The sequence below is a fragment of the Passer montanus genome, unplaced genomic scaffold (assembly GCF_014805655.1).
Source record: "Passer montanus isolate IOZ18808 unplaced genomic scaffold, ASM1480565v1 scaffold24, whole genome shotgun sequence".
Classification (NCBI taxonomy): Eukaryota; Metazoa; Chordata; class Aves; order Passeriformes; family Passeridae; genus Passer; species Passer montanus.
Genome location: NW_024367037.1, coordinates 6,182,196 through 6,197,766, shown reverse-complemented (window position 1 = coordinate 6,197,766; position 15,571 = coordinate 6,182,196). Strand labels below are relative to the sequence as shown.

Genomic DNA, 15,571 nt, shown 5'->3' with positions numbered 1-15,571 from the left:
TTTGCTAATTCAGTGGAAATTGCCAGAGAGCTCTGTCTCCCTCCATCATCAGACAGGAACTGAAGCTGCCATTGTATTGTGGCTGTGATCATGCTACTATGCCTATAAATTATTCACGGTATTGCAGCGTAATCTTCTGTTATGTTAAAAATAGGTCATCATGAATGTCCCCAGTGAAATTCTAAGTGACAACAACTGATTTTAGCTTTGTCTTCAGAAAACAGTGACCTTTTCAAAGCAGTAATTGACAATTATGGTCTACTTCTGTCTCTGAGACAGCTCCAGTGCACCTTCACAAACATTAATTCTCAGCACTGGTAACCCCACATTATACTTGAGACAACAAAACCAGAGCTACTGAATTACCTGCTGAGCTTTGCTGAAGCACTTTGCTTTCTATTAGCCTTTGCTTCCAGGCCAAAGAGTAAATCAGGATTATCAAAGGAGATTATAGTCTGAGAATACCTAAATGCTCTGCTCCTCCCAGGCACTTGGAAAGCTTCTTGAAAGGGCTGAGCAGGATTTTCTGGCTGATATGCATCAGTTACACATCCTTCTTCGGGGTGGATATATTGAGAAGTACTTCACTTTTCCTATTGCGGCCCAGACTCCAGCCCACTGAATCTCCTGAATCAGAAGAGCAGGAGGCTTTCAGGTCCATTGCAGACTAGCAAACCTGGAAAGGGGGAGCATGACCCAGTAGTCTGGACGGAGGTCCAGGGGAAACTCTCTCTTCTGCATAAGATACTGTGCCAGAGGGCTCTGTGTGGACCACCCCACCCACCCAGAAAAAGTGGGATATTGTTGAAATTTCCCTGCTTGCTGTGAGGATGTGTGTCTGTTATGCAGATACAAAGACTTAGGCCTGGGTGACTTCATTCACCTGAAAGCAAGGACTGGTGGTGGGTGGCAATCCTCGGCAGGCCCTGCAGACAGCAATTTGCATGGAGGTCTCTTGTTAGCATGTTCAGAGCAGCAAGAGGCCAAAGGATGTGGGGTGGTGGTTGGGCAGACCACAGCTTTGAGCTCTGGATGTCTGAGGTAGATCGGCCCTGCCCTAGCCTTTAAGGAAGATAATTTACACCTGTTTTTCTTGATGTAACTTGTCTTTGCTGTGTTTCTGTGTAACTCCCATGCTCAGAAGGGATGCACAAGGCACACATTGCTAATGGACGATGGACATCCCACAGGACATCTCCAGCAGGTATCACACCCTGGAAAGTCTTTTGTGGGAGCACAAGGTGCAAACCTGACTGCTCTTGAGGATCTTGGTCCAAAAATATGGGTAAATGACCATATTTGAGAGTGGGGAATGTGGCAGGTGCTGGAACCATCACTTGGGAAAGCTTTTGTGGGGAGGTAAAAGACAAGATCCTGACCCCTGCTATGAGCAATCTGGGCAAGATGTGAGCTTTAACATTCTGACTGTATGCAAGTTTGCCATTACTCTTTCCAACTATACATATTAAAGTGTAGCCACAATTCTCTTACTTCACCCTGCCCATGCTGCTCTTTGGATTGACTCCATTCCTGCACTTATAGCTTTTCTGTCCAGTTTGTTGCACATTCATTGTCATCCTGTAGCACTTCTTGCTCTCTTTCCAGAAGAGTTTGATAGCCACTTGTTTTTCTCTCCTCTAACCACTGTGCAATCATTTCCCCCCTTTTACTTCCCATCACTATGTTGCTGCTCCACCCTCAAGTTCCTCATTTCTCATGATGGTGCTTTTGCAAGTCTTTCCACTTGCTGCTCTGGGGCACTTTGTAGGGAAAGGCTAGTGCTGATCTTCTGCAGTGATTCAGGAACAAATCCCTTTTGGGACTTCTGGCCAGATGCTCAGCACAGCTGGATCTTTGGGAATGACCAAAGCATAATGCAGTGGTTGTGTCCTGTGGCACGGTGGTCAGGACACACTTGGTATGTCAAGGAACAGCTATGGATACAGAGAGAGAGGGCCAGGGACAGAAAGGGGAATCACCTTTAGCTTTGATGTACCACAGAGATAACACTTTCCCTAGGTAATCCTTCTTTTATCTGTTCTTTGTTCCACCTGGCTGCATTTGTGGTGGTCTGAGATAGCTGCCTTCAGATCAAGAACACTTCCCACAATGGCCTGTGACATCTGGCAGCATTTGATGTTTGAGAGGTGTATGCACAAGCATACACCCTACCTATCCTCACGTATATAACTTGGGAGAGCAGCACAAAGGAGTCAACAACTCCATTTTTTTCCCCCAGAACCTGTTTCAAAATCAGCACTGATGCCTCTTCTGGGCAGGTTTTGCGTGGCAATGTTCATGCAGGGTTGGAGGGAGCAGCACATTCCAGTTTCTCAGACTGCTTAGCAACCAGGGCTGGCTGAGCTGCTTTTATGTGCACACCAAGTGTGTGGATGGCGTGTCTAGTACTGCAGCTCTATCCTTATTTTTCCCCTGTCTCTTGTTTTTGAAAATCATTCCTTGTTTTCTAGTTAAGGCGCTTGAAAAACTGCTGTAAACTAATTTTTGCTTTGCTGGACAGCTGGAAGTCAGCTACACTGAGATGATCAAAGCTACTATAGGAGGGATTAGAAACTTGGAGAGACAGGTATGGCACTAACAGCCTGCTTTTGGGGAGCATGACTGCAGGACAGTGTCATCCATGCTGCTGGTAATGGGCTGGCTTGAAGTCCTGCTGCTGGACATCCATGAAACCAACTTGCCCAGAGGGATGCAGGCAGTGGAACACATTGTTTTCCATGGGTCTGCAGCATGTGAGATTCCTTCCCAGGGCTACCTGTCCCAGTACAACCAGTATGCTTAAGATCAAGAAGACCCTGTTAGACCATTTTCAGGAACAGTTTCAGCTTTGTAGACAGAAAGTCAATATGTCCCTAGCTTCCTTGCTGGAATCCTCTTGGATCATTGGGTAATCTCTTGCCTCTTACTTGTTTCTTGGCTCTCAAATGCCCAGGGCAGTCTCCCTTCCACAACCTTCACCATCCATACTGACAGCAGGCTGACATTCTGAATCTCTTTGGGGGTTCTGTTAGGGACTGTGCCCATCTCTTCCCATATTATCCAGCAGTAATGCCTGCTGCTGAAATTTGTTGCTGACATCAGGACTACAGTTAAAATGTGACCCCCGCCCATGTTCACCTCCATACTCCCCTTGCACCCTCACCTGCATTGGGCAAGCTCTAAAACACAGAGGAGGAGAAAACCTTTCTTTATACATACACAAGCACACTCTGGTTCATGTCCATCCCATGACATGAAGCAGACAACTGGCCTGGAAGGACGACCATGGATCATAAAATATTATGTTATATGGGGCAAGACACTATAGGACATGTTAGCAAACATCAAAGGTGTCCTCAATCCATGACTGAAATAGCAAGTCAGGAGCATCCAGGACTTTGGCCTGCCTTGCTGCAACCCCCAGCAGCAGCATAGAGACAGGCCCTGCCTTCCTGCTGCTCTGTGAGCCCCACAGTTCATGGCAAGAAGGGGAGGAGCTGCAGGGATGATGAACATGGTCTGAGGAAAATGATGGTCAGGTAGAAGAAGGCTGCAAAGGCTGGGGTGGAAGCAGGAAGCAAAGGAACAAATAATGCCAGACATTAAAAGTCTGGTTCCATGTATGGATTCTGCAGTGCTGCACACCTGTCTTCCTGCATGTCCGTAACAGGGCAGTTTCATAACAGAAACCCAGAAGGAGTCCTCAGGTGCAAAGGTTCAAGCAATTTCCATCCTTAGTTACGTTAGTGTAGCACCAGAGCTGCCTTGTAATCATTCCCAGATAAACTGCAGTATGGGTGACCTGTTGAGGTCCTTGGTGCAGAGACCATGCTCCTCTTTCCTTTTTGTGAGCCAAAACTCTGTACAGAGGACTGCAGCTTTGAGAAATTATTTTCATTTCTTCCCTGCCTCCAAGATACCACCACTTCCCTCTTTTCCTCCCCAGCGCATATTTCTGTGGCTTAAATATAGCAAATACAAAACAAGTGCAGCACACACAAAATGCCATTCGGGGGAGCGCAATGAACATGCTGCCTCTGTAATGTAATGAGCCCCAAGTGCATCTGCCAAATATTTGGACTGAGATTCCAAGGGAGAGAGGGTGGTCTGTAGCACAGAAAAGCTCCCACCAAACCCTCAGACCAGTATCCCCAGGCATCTCTTGGGGGGATACATGTTCTTTGTTGGTCCAGCCTGCCTTCACCTGGAGGTGATTGACCATTCATAGCAGTTATTTCCTCTAGGAAAGGTGAAGAGAAGCTTTGTGTGAGTGGATTTAAAATTCATAAATAATACGTAAAGCAAATAAGAAGTGTTTCTTTAGGGGTGTGTTCTGGCTTTGTGGCTGAGGTTAAATGACACCAGTGAAACCATGCCAGTTTTTGAACATCTGACCCTGTGTACTATTTTCAGTGCAGTGATTTTTGAAGTGATTAATGACAACAACTTGGCAGTACTCAGAGGCTGGTGTTGCTGATTAAGCTAACTCTTCCTTGGCTCACAACAGGCATCAGGAATAGAGTGGGCAGGAAGCTCCCCAGAGTGACAGAAGAGGCAGAGCACATCAGGACTTCCAGAGCTGCCTGAGTTTCAATGGAGAAATTAGAAAAAAAAAGCCACCGACATCCAACTCCACAGCTGAGCTCAGCAGTGCTGGAGTGCTCTGCTCCTCCTGTGGCTTTCTTTTCTTTGAGAATATTTTTGTATGGATTCTTTTCAACATTCCCACCCCTCTCAAAAGAGCCTCACTTGCTAAGTGTGTGCTGGGATTGCTATGTGGCACTCCTTGCATGTGTTTGGAGGAGGATCTCAGAGATGCTATCTAGTTTCAAATCTATCTACATCTATAAAGTATCTCTCTCCTCCAAGACCCTCAAGAAAAGGAAATCTGTTAGTTCAGAGTGAAGGCAGTGAGCAGGACTCAAAAACTTACAGGAGCTCTCAGCTGGCAAACTGCACTTCTACACAGTCACAACCAACTGCTAAAAAGAGCACGGTGCCTTATAGACAATATCCACCTTCACAACAGAGCTCTTCCACTGCTCTGAGCTACCATGAAATGAGAAGGATGTGAGCAAAGCTCCAGTTATGCCATGGAGCCTGAATGCTGGCCAGCCTTGTTAGCCACTGGGATCTTAATCACAAATTTGAGAAAGCCGTGGGGCTCATGTGTGAGATTTTATAAGCTCATCTCCCTGAGGTCCTGCAGGAGTCCTTGAAAATTTAATGACTATGTTATTGAATATATTCACAGAGCTTTTAGCAGTCCTGCCAAGCCCCTCAGAGAGGCTGTCCCTCTCTCTTCTGCCATAGGTGACTGTGACACTTCTCCAGGGAACCTCCTGGATACTGCTTGGCTGTTGCCATACCTGAACCATAGGTGCACTCCTCAGGGAGTGAGGAGAGTTGGGGGCTTTTCACTCTGCTGTTACACAGCATGAAGAGCTGAGAGGATCAGTTGCACAAAAGCTCATCATTGCAGGTCACTTCCCCTGGGCACAGGGAGGGCAGGAAGGCAGGGCTGGCCTGGGGAATAGCCTGGTGTGATGAAAGGGGAGCTTTTGCAAGCCCTTGTGTGCACTGCTGTAGTAGGCAGGCTCACACAATGCCACGACATGGGCAGTAAATCCAGGGCAGGTTCTGGTTAGTGATGCTGCAGGAGCAGCCTGGGTGCTGAGCTCCCCCACCACGGTGCAACAGAGCAGCGCCAAGTGCAGGCAGTTTTCTCAGTGGGGCATAACTAAAAGCATCACTTTGCACTGGGGAAACCTAACCCAGGCCTGTGTGGGCATTACCTTAGTTACTGATCGTGGTCAGAGGGAAAGCTCAAGTAAATATCACTTTCTCAGTGGGGCATAACTAAAAGCATCACTTTGCACTGGGGAAACCTAACCCATTACCTTAGTTACTGGATCCTGGTTAGAGGGCAAGCTCAAGTAAATATCACTCTAATGGTAAGCAGCTGCTGCAGGGCTTCCTCATTGAACCTGCAGTCACAAAGATGAGTGTACCCCACACCTGAGTGGATCTGCCTCCTGTTGCCCTGTGGGTGGGAATGCTGGGCTGTGGACCCTGACAGGCATCAGCTACACTTGTCCCCACTGCTGCCAGGCTAGCACCAGGGGACTGCCATGGTCAGCAAAAAAGCCCAATTTCCATGCCCTGGAGGGGCTTCTTGTTTCCATCCCATCTTTGCCCTCCCTCCTTCTCGAACACACTCACTATTGACTAAGAGGAACATAAGGTAACCAGTTTGAGGAGCTAGAACACTAAATCTCAAAGAAGGCTGGAATAGAGGTCATTCAAACTGCCCCAATTTGGGTGCATCCAGATGTGTTTATCCACTGTGTTTATCTGTTCAGGCAAGAGCTGGTCACAGTGGACTCTTCCCCAAAATACCAGTTTAGTTTCTCACTCTCCATGGCTTCATATCTTTCTACTTCGCTTCTTGTCTTCCAACTTTTTATCAACTATTAGAACTCAATGTATCATTTCCAAGCTCTGCATCTCTGAACTTTCCATCTCCCAGACTACCTGCAATTAAACCACAGTAAGCCAGTGTGAGCCCCCATAAAGTTATTCATATTGAAGCCTTCTATCCTCAGGATTTCCATAGTACTTTTTCTTTACCTGTTTTCCAGTTGCCAAAGACACAGTAATATCAGGGACTCATTCACAGCATAAACCCCTGCTTCAAACCATTTCCCTGCTCCTGGATGCCAGATCAACAACACACTGCTTAAAATTCTGTGTGGCCTGACAACACCCCTCACCCCCACAAGCAATGCTGAGACATAGGAGAAATCCTGCTATTGGGAAATCTTCCCACCATCAGCTTTTTAGGGCCTCTGTGACATTGTCAAGTGCTTGACTACTCTCTCCCTCTCTCTCCCCGCCTCATTCATACACACAGACTGTTTTCACTCCTCGCCTTTTAACTCTGCACTTCCTGACCCGGTTGTTTTGTGCCTGTCACACCCATGGTGCACCAACCACAAGGCTTTGGTTCAGCATCCAGGCAGGCGGAAGCTCATTTCACAGGCGGCTGAGCTGTGCCTCGAATTATTAAAGGGGTGAAGTTGTTTACGCCACCCACTCACATTAGCCAAGACACATTTATTTTGTGAATTTATTTTGTGAATTTTTGTCACTGAGTGACAAAAAGCTCGTGTTTCTTGGAACTTCGTAAAGATGCTGTGTAAAACAAGGAGGGGAAAAATGTGTGAAAAGAAAGGCAACTTTGCAGCAGCCTTTGGTGTGACACTTGTTTTGCAAGCTTAGAAGGCGCCCCAAGCACACCTGATCAGTGGTTTCTGTCTGGCTTGTACATACCTTCCTCTTTTCTCTGAGGGCTGGTTAAATGCCACTTGTTTATTTGACCTGGATTTTCCCCTCAATGTTGTTATTATTGGTGATCTAGAAATATCATCAACAGATATGAACAAAAAAAGCTGACTTCCTGAAACAGAGAAGGAAGCACCAAAAAGATCAAAGGTCTTTAATTAAAAAACAGGGAGAGAACAAAGCAGAAAGTGTCTCTCATTTCAATCCTTTTTTAAAATTTTTTAAAATTTATTTGGGCCTCATGGGCTCAAACTTTTTTGCTTCATATATGGAGTGCAATGCCCTGTTAAAAATAACGCTCCAGCTGCCCATGACAGCTGGAAGTTCCAGAGCACTGCGGGTGGGTCAGTGTGGGGGCGCCTGGGGTGGGGATGGGCGTCTCACACTGACTCCTCTGACCACAAAAAGCTCTCTCCCCCGTCTGCATAACTCCGAGTCTACCCATGGACCACAACCAGAACGAAGCAGCTGCGAGAAGCAGGTGAGTGGAGCATTTAGTGTAAACAGGAATAACAAAAATGCTCCATAAGACAGCACCCTTCTTTCCTTGCCATCCTTGTCCTGCATGTTAAATAGGTCTGATCATGCTCTTGCAGGAAGGTGCTTCAATCTGAGTTTATAGGCCAAATATCTCCCTACAATCATCTATCTGGATGAAGCAGACACTGTTGCCTTGGTGATGGGACTTCTCATCCTCTGGGCTGCAGGGAGTACAGCACTCACTTTCTCCAGGAGTGTGAGATAAGCCAAAAGGACAAGTAGGGTCGGTGGGACCTGCAAATGTTTTCAGGACACTGATGTGCAGTCTCCCAGCAGTCAGGAAGGAGAAGTTCCCATGCTTGATACATTTCATCCTTACAACAGCCTCCTGAAGTATTGGGAACTGGTATGCTGGATAAAAAGTAGCCATGTCAAACTCTATGGGGTGAAAACATAGGAAAACGAGTATCTCTGTGTATCTCTGAGGAACCTGCTGGAATACCGATATGATATGATATCATACTGATATGAACACGTGAGTATCCTTAGAAAACACAATTCTCTTAAAGTTACACCACTTTGATGTACTCTGTGGGGAGGGATCATACCTGAGGGGTCTCACCAAAGCAGGGCTAGATACAGCATGGAAAGAAACCTGGTGCCATAGGTCACAGACAAGCTGTGACATGGATGGCCCCGTGTGACATTTGACAAGTCACTGCAGTTGTATGTCCGAGAAAAGCGAGTATTGCTTCACGGAAAGAGAAAAATTGCTTAATCTGAATTGTTGCTAAATAAAGAGTCTCAACCACAAGTGAACATCCAAGGCTTTATCCTCAGTTTTTTCTGACATCTCTAACCTCACCATGTGCAGGCACTGCACATAACCATGTACAGCAGCTACCTTACATTTCAGCTAAGCCTCAGAGCTGGTCCCAAACCCCAGAACTAAATCTCTTTTCTCTCTCATAATATACAGACAGGCTTTACAAGGATGCAAAGGCATCTGGTGCATTTTTGAAGCATACCTTAAAGATTTGATGCAGTTACAACATGTTCTCACAGGAGCCTTGATGGACAGCGGTGCTGGAATATATCCGTATGCCAAAAGGAGCATGTCAGTCCTGGGCAAGGAAAGGGCCTTGGGACTCTGAATCTGTGCAGTGCACCATCTAAAATGGGGCTCTGGTCTACTGAACTGGAGCACACACTTAATGCAATGAAATGCAATGAAAAAGACGGCACTGGTTTCCCTTACCCCATTCTTTGGAAACATTGATGGGATTTTGTGTGGGCTTTGATCTGAGAGGGAGATTATGTTTACCCCATGTACAACCAGAGGGCATGTACAGGAAGTGGGAAGTTGAGGTGTGAGGAGAGGTCAGTGTAGAGCAGCTGCATGAAAAGATCTGCAATAAATCACGGCTTAATTTCTATTCTTCCTGTGCATTCTCAGTTTTGATAGGGTGGTCAGTGCTAACAAAGTTTACCCCATGTACAACCAGAGGGCATGTACAGGAAGTGGGAAGTTGAGGTGTGAGAGAGGTCAGTGTAGAGCAGCTGCACGAAAAGATCTGCAGTAAATCACAGCTTAATTTCTACTTTTCCTGTGCTAATAAAATATTTGGACCTAATTCTCGAAGGATATTTGGACCTAATTCTCGAAGGAATACCAAGCAAGTTTGCCAACAACACTAAACTGAGAGGAGCTGTTGACTCCCTCAAGGGCAGACAGACCCTGCAGAAAGACCCCAAAAAATTAGAGGACTGGGCAATCACCAATTGTAAGAAGTTCAACAAGGGCAAGTGCTGGATTCTGGACCTTGAATGGGGCAACCCTGGTTGTGTATATAGACTAGAGAACAAGAGGCTAAAGAGAAGCACTGTGGAAAGGGACCTGGATTTGAGGTCCCTCACTAAAAATTAAACAGCATTTTCCCCAAAGTGGGTGTTTTGACCTAATGAAATTGTAAAAGTAACTGAAGACACTTGCTTTGAGTTAACAGAGTGAGTAGGGCTTAAAAGAAATTAAATCTGTGCTTTCAGAGGGCTAAAAGAATTTATTTTTTAAACTCTTCCAGACTACAGCTGTGTCCTGTTCAACACTGACCAGACTGCAGAGGAGAGGGAGTTGTTCTTCACTGAACCTAAGCACAGTCACTTGCAAAATCTCTGCAAAACCTCTGAAGGAGAGAGCACCATGTCAGCAAGGCACTGTTATTACAAAACAAGGGAAAGAGCTAACAAAGTTTCTTTGAGGATGAACATTTCAAAGATTTGAATACCTATTGCATTTTTGTGAGGATAGTTCTAGCCTATTTTGTCACATCCAGCTCTGTGACTTGGAATTTCAAGGTATAATAAGGAAAAGCAATGCCTACTGAAGCACAAGTAAATGAAAATTGTGGAATGATGAATTATGCTGAAGAAAACACAGAAGTTTTCAACAAATGTTTTGGTTTGCATGTGGGAAAATATCAATGCCATCTTACAGAATATATCAATGGAAATTATTTCCCCCTTGATCTTTCCCAGAAGACAATTTAAAACTGTAATTTTGAGAAGAGTTATCCTAGGAACTTCTTGTTGATGTTTCAGAAAACTTGAAACACCAGAGCAATTACAGGTAGCTGTAAGTTTATGTTGTGTCACTAATGATGTGATAGCCTGGCAATAGTCTTGGCTTCATCAAGGAAGAGCTGATATTGAAGTCATATAAACAAAATTAAAGGAGATGGAGTACAATCAGTGGCAATCATTAGGATTTTAGAGAAAATAATTGTATTACTACTGTAATAGTAGTAATACTGAAGTCTGTACTCAGACTTCAGTAAGAAATAGGACTTGGTACTGCATATAAACAAAATTAAAGGAGATGGAGTACAATCAGTGGCAATCATTAGATTTTAGAGAAAATAATTGTATTGCTAGTGTACTCAGACTCTAGTAAGAAATAGGACTTGGTACTGCACGAGATCTTTACACACATAACCCAGCTGAGAAATCATCAAAGATGCCAGTTTCTAGACAGGGCATACAAAATTTGGTTCTTCCCCATAGGATTGAAGTATTTTTATAACATAGTGAGATCTTAGCTCTCCTGGACAGGAGGGAAACTAACTCTGAAAAAGTAGACAGATCAGTGCGAGAAGAAATAAAATGTAGCTGTCTTTAACTGTGATGGTAGCTAAGCCTTGAGATGAGTTAAAAAGGTGGACGGAGATTTGCCATCATCACTTTTCAAATAAAGGTGGATGTGGAAAATAATAAAAAATAGGTCATGCCCTAAGAGCTGAGGTCTGCACTGAGCTGGGAGTTCAGTGCCTGACAAGTGCCTCCATCTGGCCTGAAAATCTGCGACTTAAGTTTTGGCTGCAATTAAATTTTGGCTGGCCTGCAGCATGAGCGGGGCGGGGGCTGCCCTGTGACCGAAATGAGCCCTGCTCCTCCCTGCTCGGATCCCACCCAGATCGAGGGAGTGCACTGGGCTGTCCAGGGTCAACAGCACTCCAGAAATAGCAGCCAAAAAGTTAATGTTTCCTTGCTAACCCCTTCAAGAGAGAGGAGAGGGGGCTGAAGGGGAAGTCTAGCACTGTGCCTATGTTGTTTGGGCTCTCCAGCTGGCAGGTTTGGGAGCCAACAATCCCTGTGTCTGAGAGAGCAGCTGGGATACAACTGTTCCCAGTTATGTGTAGGTGAGTTGAGGAGGATATCACCCACTCATAGACTTGTAGGATACTTCAGGTGGGGTGGGACCTCAGTAGATCATCTATTCCAACCTCTGGCTCCAAGAAGGGTCATGGAGAGGTTTTTATAATGTTCCTGCCTTTGAAAAGCAGAGCCTCCTCTAGCTGTTTCTGGATCAGCCCTGCCAGAAACAACTTAGCTGAGAGGCTGGAACAGATTTTTGAAGTGGTGTATCATTCCCTTCAGATAACACAACATTTATGTCGACTAACCTGCCCACATTTCTCTCCTTCCCTTCTACATTTCTGATTAAGAACATGGACTAAAGGTTTCAAAACAGCAAAGAAGCTTAAAAACCCACTGGCTCTTCAGAGCACTTGCAAATGTTCATATCAAGTCAGAGCATGTGCATGATTATCCTGGGAAGCAGCAACCACTTGTGTTGAATGCAGGATGCAGCAAATGCAATGGGGCACTTTCAATGCCAGTTGATTTGCCCACTGGCATGAGGTGTTTCCTGGACTACCAGGATTCCTTCCACAATGCAAATGCACTGACCTCTCCTGTCAGCAAATTCACTGCCTTTCTGAGCCCAGACTGGGATACAGGGTGAGAAGTGGGGGCATAGAGACGTGAGAAATGTATTTGAGTACGGAGAGAACATCATTGAGACTGCTTTCTTTTCTGAGCTAATGCCTTTCACTGGGGCTCAGATAACTTGATTTGGCACTATTCACTGCTAAGTTTTCCATACCAACCGCAGCTGAGCTTTGTTTAAATGAGGCTTGCTGAAGCTGTGCTGAAAGTGAGTTTAAGGTTCACAGTCTCTGGAGTGGATCCAGGCATCTCTTTGTGCCTTCAGCTCCCATAGAAACTGTGGAGGGCTGGGGGCCGGGAGAAGATTTGCATGAGCAAGTTCTCCCCTGGCTCAAGTGCAAAGGGGAGCAGTTAGCAGTGGCAGAAATTGAACACCGTGGGCCAGATTCTTCCTCCTCCTCCTCTGGGCCCTCTTATCTGTGTTTCTGCTATTTTGACTTGATAGCACTCAACATACATGTAAATGATGGTACAGAATGCAAACAACAGAATCAAGCACCAGCAGAAGCAGCTTTAGGGATAAGAAATTATGACACCGGCTTTGTATCTCAGGTTGTGGCAGTTGGAGAGGAGGATAAGGAGGATGAGGAGGATGCTAATTCTGCTCAGATACTTTAAGTAGCAAGTCACCCTTAGCCCCTGTAAAGAGCTGCTACCACTTCAACGACAGCTGCACCTGTGGTGTTGAAAGCCCAATGTGCTACTTTCCACAGTGCAGCCACTGTAGAAAATACACTGGGTGTCCCCCCAGCTTTCCTCTGCAGTAACTTCCTTGAAGCTGCTGAACCAGTGTGAAAGTATTCTTATTGTGTCTGTGGTCCCTTTGTTCTCCATTCTCTAAGGAGAAAAAGAGTCTGGTCACCCTGTGACCTTGAAACCCACAGACAACTGCAGATTTACACAAGAAATACCACCCAGGCTAGTAACAGGTCTCTAGTCTGAGTAGGAGAAGGATTAGTTTAATAAAAGATGACTTTACCTTCCCCAAAGGAATCATCTTCTTCTCCAAGAACAGTCAAATCTTCTTGGGAGTGCTGCATCGTGGCAAGGATGCAGCTCAGGGCGCAGCCAGAGCCGAGTGCTTGAACCTGCTCTTGTGCTACAGCTCGACTGTTTCCTTTCACCAGTTTCCTAAATATTTTGGTGGTAACAGCTTCCGCATCTGCACTTACGAAAACAATCTCATTCATAGAAGTGACGCCTCCTGTTTTTACAGTCAGCCTTTGAGATGAGCTTTGAGGTGGGGTGTCCTTTACCGCTGAGAAGTTGATTTTGAGAGCAGAGGAGGCAGGACAGGCTTGAAATGCACCCTGTCCTGTTGCTGAGTGCCGTAACTGCGCAGCAGCAGCAGCAGCAGCAGCAGCAGCAGCAGCAGCAGCAGCAGCAGCAGCAGCAGCCCTGTCAGCCCGGGGTGTTAAAAGTTTTGCATATGAATGGGAATGTTTTCTGGTGGCAGAGGTAGAGCCGGAGAACAACTCACCCTGCTTGGACTGCAGAGCAACTCCTCCCTTTCACCCCAGGGACAGTGTGACAGGAGGAAACCCCCAGGCTCTCTCACTGTCATGTGTTCATGCAACTAATTTTTCTTTTAGCATGGTGGCAGTGACATCACTTTCTCACCCACGCTGAGGTGGCCCATAGCAATGGACATGTGGACAAGTTGGAAACCATAGGTGATGGCAGTTGTCCCATGGGAAGATGCCTTGGAAGGGACATGATTCTCAGAGTTACACTCATCCAAGCCACAGTTTGTGGTGCACTACCAAACCTAAGGAACTTCCTGATCAGGTGAACAACCGAACAACACCAAAGTAAAATTTGCTGTCTGCCAACAATGGGCTTATTATTTGAGTATCTCTGTCACTACTAATTCACCATCATACTGGTCTGTCATGTCACTGTGTTTCTTGAACTTTATAAAGCAAGTTGACTCCTTTGTGTCAGGTCTCAGTTTCTGAGAGGACCTTACCTACAAACTAATTTACTCGAAACTTGTCCAAAACCACACATTTGGCCTTTCGGTAGTATCTGAGCCTTGCATAGCCCTGCTGTCTTAGCAGTCCACTCAGGGATCTGTCTGTCCACTGTGGGGCCTAGCACAGGTAGTCCCCCACAGCTCTGCTCTCAAAAGTTAGAATATAATGACAGCAAACCTGAACTGGGCAGCAATTACTCAGTCTAGTAATTGCACGTGTCACCACACCCTTGGAAGCGAGACTCCCAGCACAGCAGCCTTGCTCACTGCAGCTTCCGGCAGATGAGTCACAGATATAATGAGCTCTTCTCCAGTTATTATGTTGGGATTTTTTAAAGCTCTCCCAGCGGGTGTCTGCAAGGCACTGCACAACTTAAACTAAAGATGGGACAAGTCCATTTGAAGCACCTGATCTCACCCCATCCCAGGCCATGTCCAGTAGCAAATCCTATGGCAGCACTTTGGTCATCACAGGAAGGTGAAAAAACCCTTCCCAGCTCAGGCACCGCTTTCCTCTGGATGCAGAGTCCCGGAAAGTGGTGCTGCATCCTGCCGCTCTGCCTCCCCCTCACTGGCACATCAGGTGTCTTGGTTGCACAATCTCTGAGCTGCTGCCTTGCCAGGGTTGGGAAGCTGTGTTTTCCTAGGTGGATGTGGTTGAAGCCAAGAGTGTCTCAGAAATGGTTTTTAGTGGGATATTGTGGTTTGCCTGCTGGGTAGTTCCTCTGCCACAGCAGCAAGATTCCTTAAGGAACTCCATTCCCAACAGGCCTCCCTCAAACTTGGCTTTGCTTTAAAATTACATTTGTTCAAACCACTACAGACATGGCAGCTTGGTCCAACAGGCAAGAGAAGAGAACTTGTTTCTGGCCCTGCTGAACAGCCTTGGGGAAGTCACTCCTCCTTTCTAGACATCCTCCCTCAGTCTTTTTCTTGCTCTGCTTATTTGAAATGGTTTTTTCAGGCAAGGACCATCTCTTGATTACATGATACTCAACAAAAACATCCCCATGTCTCAGTACGGCCCTCCTGCCATGGTTCTGAGTAGATGGAGAAAGTCAGGAAAAGAGAGAAACACCATTATTGGGTGATGAGGGGAAGCAGAGAAGAAGAGGGGATCAAGAAGAGAGAGGGGTATGAAAAGAGGGATAGTAAGAGACATGAAAGCTGCAGAGGAGAAGCATCAGTCTGGAGGGAAGGAATGCTGGCTCAGGAGGCTGGGACCTCTCCAGGCACTGCCTCCCAGGGTCAGGGCTGGAACCCCTGAGCTTGCAGAGGCTGGTGGGGCCAGCATGTGAAATGACTTCTGGGGGTGAGGGAAAGGAGAAGTGCTGAAGGAAAGACAGCCACAAGGTGTATCTTGTCTTAAAGCTTCCTGGCAAGATCTACTGCTGGCAATGGGCAGCCACTGCCCATGGTTTCCTTGAAACAGCAGGAAGTGGGTGTCAGAAATCTTGAGCCCTTGTAAAGTCAATGGCTAAAGTGCCC

The 15,571-nt window shown here is 46.2% G+C and overlaps 1 protein-coding gene across 1 annotated transcript in view; it reads right to left on the bottom strand.

The window, feature by feature from the left end:
• Positions 1-13,205, bottom strand: part of RIPOR2 (RHO family interacting cell polarization regulator 2) — a 66,790-nt gene extending 53,585 nt beyond the window's left edge. Inside the window, exon 1 of the mRNA XM_039710978.1 lies at positions 13,088-13,205. Coding sequence (XP_039566912.1) covers positions 13,088-13,148 — 61 coding nt within the window. The 5' untranslated portion in view covers positions 13,149-13,205. The remainder of the gene's footprint in view (positions 1-13,087) is intronic.
• Between the last annotated feature and the right edge of the window lie 2,366 nt (positions 13,206-15,571).